This window comes from Anopheles cruzii, chromosome 2 (genome assembly GCF_943734635.1).
Source record: "Anopheles cruzii chromosome 2, idAnoCruzAS_RS32_06, whole genome shotgun sequence".
NCBI classification, from domain to species: domain Eukaryota; kingdom Metazoa; phylum Arthropoda; class Insecta; order Diptera; family Culicidae; genus Anopheles; species Anopheles cruzii.
Window position 1 is genome coordinate 10,032,944 of NC_069144.1, and position 9,948 is coordinate 10,042,891.

The window sequence follows — 9,948 nt, forward strand, 5'->3', positions numbered from 1 at the left end:
GACACCTACTGTTGATAGGACACTTGCTCCGGAAAGGATTTCCGTGCCGCCTCCTGGAATCAACCATGGTGCTCGCGTACTCCCTGTGCTTGGTCCGTCTGAAGGACAATCAGTGGACATCACTTGTTCTAGACTTGGCTGCACCCATGCTGGTGTTGTATATGAGTTGTCACATCCAAGAGATTGGAATGGGCGAGATCGTGCTGCTTGGAATTGGGTTCGTGCGAGCTTGGAAAGGCACAATGGTAACACTAGCGTTGCTGTTTGGGACCCCATGGGTCTTCTCACAGCTCCTGTCTCCGAAGGGCTTCGGGTTCACCCCGGGGCTACGATGCAGGTTCTCGTTGTTCAATTCCCTGCGACAATCGGTGCGACTCGGGAAGCTTTGGCCCTTAGGCTGCAGGAGCAGCTCACCGGACTTCTTCCACTGTGGCACTTCGGAGGCCGTCCCATGCATAATCTTTCTAATGTCACTCGCGATGGCTTACGTGGCTTACGTATGGAAGCTAGAGACCATGTCAGGCCTCTGCGTCCTAGTGGGTTTTCTTTGGCTGACATTCGGGGAGGATCTTGGTTTAGGGAACTTAGAGCTGCGGCACGTGGCGAATCTAGAAATTCCGAGGGGGTTGGAGCTAGAAACGACTAACGAGGATTTAACCTCTTACTCAGCTCGGTTTGGACCCTCTGGAGTTGAGATTGACGGGTTTACAGACTTGACGAACATACAATGCAACATTGTGGCTTGGACTCTAGTGGCGGTTGTTTTTACAATCAACCAGGTTGCTGGGTTTGGCTTAGCGTGCCTGGTGTGGACATTTAACCTTGGACCAACCGTGTGTGATCTCGTGATGAAGTCCAGAGCTGTTAGAAGTGGAATACACATGACCCCCAGCGTGAAAGTTGTCGAAGCACAGGAACGATTCATGGACTTGTCTGACGGCACGTATAGTGTGGTGAAACGCGGATGGTTCGGAACCCAACATGTTGGGGCCGGAGTCGCAAAAGGCGGAGTGTTTCACACACTTTACCACGTCACGGGGGGAAACCCACTATTCTGGAATGGACGCTTGGTGAAGATATTCCAAGGCAACCCGAAATGTACTTAACACAGCTCGAGGACTCAGCAGAAGATGTTAACTACGCAGATATGGAAAGCGCACAGAAAGATGCTAACTACGCAGATATGGAAAGCGCACAGAAAGATGCTAACTACGCAGATATGGAAAACGAACAGGAAGATGTTAACTACGCTGTCCGTGTACGCTGGCTGTGAGACAGGAATCGATGTCTTTCACGTACACATTGTATAGCAGGGGGCTCAAGCAAGACCCTTGTGGGAGTCCATAGAAGTTGGTCAGTTTAATCTGCTTACGACCATTATCGAAATACATTGTCTTCTCCGATAGGAGATTTGAAATAAAATTGTTTATTTTCGGTGGAAGGCCGGCGGTTTCGAGTTTTTGACATAGTTTGCTGATACTAACTGAGTCAAATGCCCCTTTGACGTCAAGAAAAACCGAGGTCACCATCTCATGCCGAGCATGGGCCAACTCTATTTCGGTTGCTAGGAGAGCCAAGCAGTCATTGGTTCCCTTGCCCTTACGAAAACCAAATTGGGAGGCGGAAAGTATTCCGTTGGACTCGAGCCATCTGTCCAGTCGAAAAAGGATCATCTTTTCTAATAGCTTACGCAAGCACGATAGCATTGAGATGGGACGGTAGGAGTCGTGCTCTGATGGCGGTTTACCGGGCTTCAGGATGGCTATTACTTTTACCTCTCTCCATTCCGGCGGGACGATATTATGATTGAATAGAGCATTCAGAAGTTTCAATAATCGTATCCTCACCGGGTCTGGCAGGTTTTGCAGAAGCTTGTTCCTGATCAGGCCTAAGCCTGGAGAAGAGTTTTTGCTGGAGAAGAGTGCAAGTGAGAGCTCTAGCATGGTGAAGGGGGCATCCATATGGTGATAACCGGGCAGCGCATCTCGTTCGAATTTCTGCGCGGGAACAAAATCGGGACAAATTTTGTGGGCTAGGCCATCAAGCCAGTCATCTGTAAATTTCTCGCTCTCATTAGGAAGGGGGGTTCTTTGCATCCTTTTGGCCATACTCCAAAGCGAGCTGAGCGAGGATCAAACTCTCCCAAAGTCCCTCAGTCCCTTAATACTACCCCGGTCCCTTCCACGAGCAATGAGAACTTCCCGCCCCTCCCGAAAAGGAAGATCAATGTAGCTTTCACCCAGGAACCTAGGCCCTTCCGTAGAGAGCCTATCCCCTCCCTTACAGAGATCCTAGAGTCTCTGGTGTCCTTTCTAAATCTCCCTTCTCATCTAGGGATTTTTGTCCCGATGGTACTACCTCTAGTTAGAGGTGCCATCAGCCGTTGGCTAGCCCAATGGCCAGCAGTAGGCATGGTAATCCAGCTTGATAAATAAATTCGAAATGGCTACCATCCTACAATTGAACTGCAGAAGTTTTTTCAGTAAAATAGATTCCCTCAAGGTTTTGATCGGCGAACACGAATGTGACGTGTTTGCCCTATCCGAAACTTGGCTCTCGTCAGACAATTCCATTTTTTTCCCGGGATATAACATTATACGACAAGATCGCAACAGGCACGGCGGAGGGGTGCTAATTGGCCTGAGCAGGAACCACACCTTCTGTAGGATCGCTATCCCTCGGCAGGAAATAGTCGAATCCGTCGCTATACAGGCAAAGGTAGGCGATCTTGATGTGGCCTTCGCTTCGATTTATATACCCCCAACAAGAGCCAAGTCTGATATTGTTAAGATCAGAAATGATCTTACGATCCTTGCAGCGTCTTTGCCTGCGCCGCTTTTTATTCTGGGTGATTTTAACTCCCACGGCATTGAGTGGGGAGGCAGTTTCGACGACGCCCTCGCCCCCGTCATCATTGACATTTGTAGCAATAACAACCTGAAAATGCTTAACTCTGGAAAGGCAACTAGGGTGGCTATGCCTATGGCACGTGCAAGTGCGTTGGACTTGTCCCTATGCTCGGCTCTTCCTGATCGTCTCGTGACTAAGTGGGAAGTCATCGAGGATCCCAACGGCAGTGATCATCTCCCAATAAAAATTTCAATTAACAGGGTGAACCCTATAGCGAATCACAGGCCCTTCAACTGTGATCTGACGAGAAACATCGACTGGAGGAAGTATGGCGAGTTGTTGTCTGCGTCAATGTCGAGTGTACCAGAAAATTTACCTCCTCTCGAGGAATACTGCACTCTCGTCGCATCCATTAACAAGTGCGCCCTTGCTGCCCAAGCCAGACCGCTCCCCCAAGGCAGAGTGTTTAAAAAACCCCCAACTCCCTGGAGGGACAGTGACTGCCAGGCAGCATTCCAGGCGAAAAGAGAAGCATTTCGCTCTTACCTTACCACTGGCTCCGCGTCACTATACGAAACGTATAAAGGGCTGGAGAAAAAGTGTAAAAATCTTTTAAAAGCGAAGAAAAAGGGTTACTGGCGTAAATACGTTAGCAGCCTCAACCCCTCAACCTCGCTCAGCTCGCTTTGGAGTATGGCCAAAAGGATGCAAAGAACCCCCCTTCCTAATGAGAGCGAGAAATTTACAGATGACTGGCTTGATGGCCTAGCCCACAAAATTTGTCCCGATTTTGTTCCCGCGCAGAAATTCGAACGAGATGCGCTGCCCGGTTATCACCATATGGATGCCCCCTTCACCATGCTAGAGCTCTCACTTGCACTCTTCTCCGGCAAAAACTCTTCTCCAGGCTTAGGCCTGATCAGGAACAAGCTTCTGCAAAACCTGCCAGACCCGGTGAGGATACGATTATTGAAACTTCTGAATGCTCTATTCAATCATAATATCGTCCCGCCGGAATGGAGAGAGGTAAAAGTAATAGCCATCCTGAAGCCCGGTAAACCGCCATCAGAGCACGACTCCTACCGTCCCATCTCAATGCTATCGTGCTTGCGTAAGCTATTAGAAAAGATGATCCTTTTTCGACTGGACAGATGGCTCGAGTCCAACGGAATACTTTCCGCCTCCCAATTTGGTTTTCGTAAGGGCAAGGGAACCAATGACTGCTTGGCTCTCCTAGCAACCGAAATAGAGTTGGCCCATGCTCGGCATGAGATGGTGACCTCGGTTTTTCTTGACGTCAAAGGGGCATTTGACTCAGTTAGTATCAGCAAACTATGTCAAAAACTCGAAACCGCCGGCCTTCCACCGAAAATAAACAATTTTATTTCAAATCTCCTATCGGAGAAGACAATGTATTTCGATAATGGTCGTAAGCAGATTAAACTGACCAACTTCTATGGACTCCCACAAGGGTCTTGCTTGAGCCCCCTGCTATACAATGTGTACGTAAAAGACATCGATTCCTGTCTCACGGCCAGCTGCAAATTAAAACAGCTGGCTGACGATGCAGTTATCACAGTCTCAGATAAAAACGTCATTGGAATGCAACGCCCTTTACAATCCACCCTGGATAACTTAACAGGATGGGCCAACCACCTAGGGATCCAGTTTTCCCCATCGAAAACGGAAATGATGATATACTCCTTCTGCTACAATACTCCCGGTAATGTGACGAAGGGGATGTACAAACCCAAATTTGATCTTTTCTTGTACAACGAAAAGATAAAAGTTGTTGACTCCTTCAAATACCTAGGTGTTTGGTTTGACAACAAGTTATCTTGGGACACTCACCTTTCGCATCTAGCGCGAAAGTGTGTCAAAAGGATCAATTTTATGCGCAAAATCGTGGGGTTCTGGTGGGGCGCACACCCACAGGACTTGATAAGACTGTACAAAACTACGATCCGCTCTGTCTTGGAATACGGATGCATTAGCTTCCACTGGGCCTCCAAGACGGCGCTGGAAAAAATCAGACTAATACAGTCTAAATGCTTAAGAATCGCCCTCGGGTCCATGACATCTACCCACATAATGTCGCTCGAGGTGATGGCGGGCATTATGCCAATAAAACTCCGTTTAGAACAGCAGGCTCTACGCGTACTCATAAGATCAACAGCTAGTAACCCGTCGTTGATAAGTAATTTCCAAGCCTTGGATCAAGCATGCTCCAAATCCCGCATTATGAGCATCTACCGGGACTTTGCTTCTTTTCAGGCTCACCCTAGTGCTCCTCAAGCAATAAACTGTACCATCCTCCCAGAATCCTACAGCTCATTGTTAAATATAGACTCCTCTTTGGTAGAGGAAATTAAGACTATCCCTGTAAGTCTTCGTCCGAGGATGATTCCAGACATTTTTGTGCAAAAGTATGGTAACACCCCCTTAGAAAAGTCCTACTTCACCGACGGTTCCCTGATAGAAGGCTCCACTGGCTTCGGAGTGTTTAACCCAGTAACTGAGGCATTTTTTAAGCTAAAGCAGCCCTGCACAGTATACGTCGCTGAACTGGCAGCGATATTCTACGCGCTTCTCCTCATAAGTGCCAGCCCTCCTGACCAGTACTATATCTTCACTGATAGCCTAAGTGCAGTGGAGGCGATACGAACAGTGGGCTCGGTAAAGAGCTCAAACTACTTTATTCGAAGAATATTAGAAGTTTTAAGCTCCTTGTTTGACAAGTCATACAGAATTTCACTGGTGTGGCTGCCCTCCCACAGCAATATTCCAGGCAACGACAAGGCGGACAATCTGGCCAAACAGGGCGCCCTGGAGGGTGACATTTTTGAGCGGGAACTCCACCCATCTGAGTATCTCCACCTTCCACAACAACTCTGTCTCCAAAAATGGCAGAGATTATGGGACGAGGACGAACTCGGCAGGTTCCTGTATTCTATCTCCCCGCAAGTGTCCTTGCGGCTTTGGTGTACTGGCCTCGGTGTGAACCGAGCGTTTGTTCGCATGGTCTCGCGCTTGATGTCGAACCATTACGCGTTGAACGCTCACCTGGAGCGGATTAAGCTGTCCGACACCAAGGTTTGTGGCTGCGGCGACGGCTACGGTGACATGGATCATCTTCTATGGTCGTGTGCCGATTACAGTGCGGGAAGGCCGTCGTTACTGAGCGCCGTCGAGTCCTTAGGGAGAACAGTAGGGGTTCCCGTGCGCGACATCTTGGGGGCTCGCGACATCGCCTATCTAAAAATTATTTATAACTTTGCCTGTGAGAATGGAATTGTCCTTTAGAATCTCCATGCCCTTTTCCTTTTGTCCTCTCATCCCTTACTGTTTAATGTGTAGATTTAGCTTGAATGTTTAGTTTGTTTACCCCCGTAGTTAGAAGTACGTGGTTTTGTTTAATACTTCCTTGGCTCTTTTGCTCGCTGTCTAATCTGATTGTACAGGCTCAGCTGTCGTTTAGCGATCGCGTCCCCGGCACCTGCGTCACAATCACAGGCAGAAGACCGTCGCCTCGAGCGCTTCGAGGCGTTGGAAAACCAACGATGGCCACTCCTCTATAGAGGGAGCCAAGAAAAGGATACAGCAAAATCAAAAAAACAAAAAACACCGCAATGCACTAAACTTATCTACTTTCTACCAATAGAGCCTCTAGCCACCGAAGAAACTGCATACACTGGCTACATCGGGCTACGGGATACGGCTACGTCGGGAAAAATATACGCCCCGCGAACAGCATCATCCACAAATAAAATTGGTATACCACCTATTGGCCATAAAATGATCCATAGTCAGCACAATGAGGCTGAAACAAAACTACAACTCAAACCGAACAACAGCAATAGTACATCAACACATACATCCAATGCATAGTTGACATATTACAGCCGGGCTAGCCCGGGATAAGGCTACTCTGAAGTGGAGGAAATGCCACTTATCGATTAAGATAATCTCAGAATGTTACATTAAGCTACCTATTAAGTAAATTTAATAAATACGGCCCGGTCCGTTCTTCTATAAAAAAAAACAGCCTGCCTATTGTTTTGTTGAAGTATAGTAACCGTTAGCGTCCATAATAACCTCAGTTTACAGCACATCGATATATGACATCTGTCAAATAAAGTGTTGTCACTTCGCCTTTGACCATCACGAAGCACACACGTGTATCCTCATTCTCTGCGCAAAACCACGCTCTGTTAATGTGTTTATTTCGCAACTTACAGCTTGCAACCGGCCTGGGCCGCAAAGTCACACCAGCCACGGTCCGCGTTCCAGTGCTGGCCCCCCGGACACCGCTTCTCGATCGCGACACGCCCCACGCACACCAGATACAGCGAGCAGTCCGCCGCGTGCGGTAGCTCCGCGGTCGTCGAAAGGTCACCGCGGGCCAAACACGGCGGATAGTTTTCCAGGATGCGCAAAGCATACTCCGGTGCTACCGGTGCTACCGGTTTCTGCGGCTCCACGGCCTCGGGAACGACAACCAGCGGTTGGGGCACTTCCTCGGCCAGGTCCGCGTCCGGCATAGCGTACGGTTTCGCGTCCTCGGTCTCGTCCGCGCGAGGCGTCGAGCAGATGGCGCTCTCGGAGAATTCACAGCTCAGCCGCTTCGAATCGAACAGCAGCCCCTTGGGGCAGCGTGAAACGATGGCGTTGTTGTTGCCAAGGCACACCACGTACAGACCGCAGTCCTCCATCACCGAGAACACGTCTCCCGACGGTTGACCCCAGCATTGCTGCAAACCGAAAAATGGATCAATCTGATAAACTGTCCTCACGAACTACGAAGCCATCGAACGTACTCTCTGCAGGTGCTGGAGTGACTCGCTGACCCCCGGTTTGGGAGGCTCCAGCACAACGGGCGGAACGATGACAGGAATGGAAGGAACAAACACGGGTGCTGGCAGGGGCACGGGCACAGGTTTTGGCGGTGCATACGGAACGCTGGGCAGCTGTGGGACCGGGACCGGTCCAGGATTCTCTTCGAGCTCACCATGCGTACAGCCGACCGTTTCGAATGAGCACGCATGCTCGGCGTTGTCAAAGTACAGACCTGGCGGACACGCCATAACCCGCCCGTTGCCGCCCATATCGCACATGACGAATTTCCGGCAGTCCTGGAGGTGAGCGTAGAGCTGCGCCGTCATCCCCTGGCTGTAGCGGGTGCAGCGTGGATCGATGCTGATGGAGGCCCCAGCCACCACCGCCAGCGCCACGAACGGTAGAATCAACAGACTGCGCCACATTTTTCTCCACACTTAACCGTGCCTGGGACACTAATTCGGCACGCCGCACGGCGGCACCATTTTATAGTCCTGTCCTAACTGATCGGCGATCGGTCCACTCTGGGTCCACTGGTCCCAGATCGTATCGGGATTCAAATTAATGGGTCTCGGACCCCGAAAGCGTCGCGAAGCCTGTGCATGCGCCAATGCCGAACATCGGATACCAATTAGGCCATCATCTCCTGGCGCAGGTCGATATCGCGGACGGGTGTTTTGTGTGATAAAAGACAAACACGATACATCGGGGCCGGCAGGTATCGATGGACGGATCTACGACTACGTGATCTTCTTAGCTACGTTTTGGGTTGCAGAGAACTGACCTCTTGTTGCTTGAGCTTGCAGGTAATTCCTTGTGGTTGTTCGCCCACCTGACGGGATGGGAGTTCTGGAATCCGCGTGGTCGACCATCGGCCCGGGTGTGGCGCTGATTACGCCACGGTTGCACCGATTGATGTCATCACATCCAATTACCTTCAATGGGTGGCCCCGGTGAACGAACATTTGGCAAACTCCAGTCATCACTCCAATCGCCCGATCGAGGACCCGATAAGGGACGAACCTTGTCCGGCGATGGGACGTGAACATGAACTAGAACTTTGCACGCGTACATGTGATAATAATTAAGATAAGACGTTCCGCAATTCGAGCGCCGTCTCCGAGGGAACGTAATGCTGCAGAAGTTGGTCGCCATGGCCGCCAACGCCGCTAGAACCTTCTCCAGGGCCATTACCGTTCTACGGCACGCCTCCCGCCCCGGCCGGCCTTTCTCGGTGGCGCTTACACGGTAATGCGCTTCCTTCCCTTAAGCTCGTCGTACTTCCGCGTCCAGAGTGGTCGCCTATCTACGTCAGCGGGTACTTTGGCCGGGGTTGTCAGCCATGGAACTCGGTGCGTGCCCTGCGGAGGGGAAACATAAAAAGAATCTTAGCCAGTTAGCCCCGGCAGAGCGTGGCGCACGGCGTGGATAGTATAAAACTTCTGGGACCCAATCTAGACGATCTAAGTCAGCCCAGCCAGGTCGAACTCAGCTCAGCGGCCTCTCGAGAAGCGCAGCGCATCGTTCGCCTCCGATGATACGTTACCTGGCGGTGCTCACCGCCGCCTTGCACCTCGTGCAGGGCCAGACCGATCCGTGTTTGCCGGGCGTTACCTGTGCCACCTTCAACTGCACCGAAGACAGCCGATGTCTGAACTGGAACCCGTCGGGCGGGGTGCTGCTGCTGGCGCACCCGAACTGCGCCAAGTTCTACAAGTGTGCCAACGGGAAAGCCTGCGAGTACGACTGTCCCGCCAGCCTGCACTTTAACGTGAACGAACTGGCCTGCGACTGGCCGGGGCGGGCCTGCTGTGATCCGACCGTCCCGTGCATTCCGGACGATCCTTGCATACCGGGCGTGACGTGCCCACCGTCACCGTCCGATCCGCCGATTACGACAGCGGCCCCTCCAGGGCCGGTGACGCCTACGCCAGCACCCGTCACGCCTGCGCCACCGGGTCCGTGCGTGCCGGGACTCTGTCCAAACTGCGTAATCGACGCCCGGTGCCCGATCAACGAAGACCCGAACAATCCGACCGTGTTTGCGCACGAATCAAACTGTGGCCTGTTTTACAAGTGCGACCTCGGCAGCCGCTGCGTCGTATCGTGTCCGGCGGGGCAACACTTTAGCACGCAGACGCGCCGCTGCGAGTTCCCGAATGTGGCCTGCTGCGATCCGACCGTAGCCTGTACGGGGCCGAACCCGGGAGTGCTCTGTACGCCCGACACCCGCTGCCCGCTGCTGGACAATCCACTCAATCC

The 9,948-nt window shown here is 51.5% G+C and overlaps 2 protein-coding genes across 2 annotated transcripts in view; one reads left to right on the forward strand and one right to left on the reverse strand.

The window, feature by feature from the left end:
- Nucleotides 1-7,082: 7,082 nt before the first annotated feature.
- LOC128278394 (uncharacterized) lies at nucleotides 7,083-8,111 on the reverse strand. Its single transcript, XM_053017123.1, has 2 exons — nucleotides 7,668-8,111; nucleotides 7,083-7,601 (listed from the first exon to the last, which is right to left on the reverse strand). The coding sequence occupies exons 1-2, from the start codon at nucleotides 8,109-8,111 to the stop codon at nucleotides 7,083-7,085; spliced, it is 963 nt and encodes a 320-aa protein (XP_052873083.1).
- A 1,109-nt stretch (nucleotides 8,112-9,220) lies between these two features.
- LOC128278395 (multiple epidermal growth factor-like domains protein 6) overlaps nucleotides 9,221-9,948 on the forward strand; it is a 5,635-nt gene continuing 4,907 nt past the window's right edge. The window contains exon 1 of the mRNA XM_053017124.1: nucleotides 9,221-9,875. Within this exon, the coding sequence (XP_052873084.1) occupies nucleotides 9,221-9,875 (655 nt within the window). The remainder of the gene's footprint in view (nucleotides 9,876-9,948) is intronic.

Excerpts from the sequence above, each read along its gene's own strand:
- LOC128278394 (XM_053017123.1), bottom strand. The coding sequence starts at position 8,111 with ATGTGGCGCAGTCTGTTGATTCTACCGTTCGTGGCGCTGGCGGTGGTG. Across the intron at positions 7,602-7,667 it reads CACTCCAGCACCTGCAGAGA|CAATGCTGGGGTCAACCGTC; the intron begins GTACGTTCGATG and ends TTCGGTTTGCAG.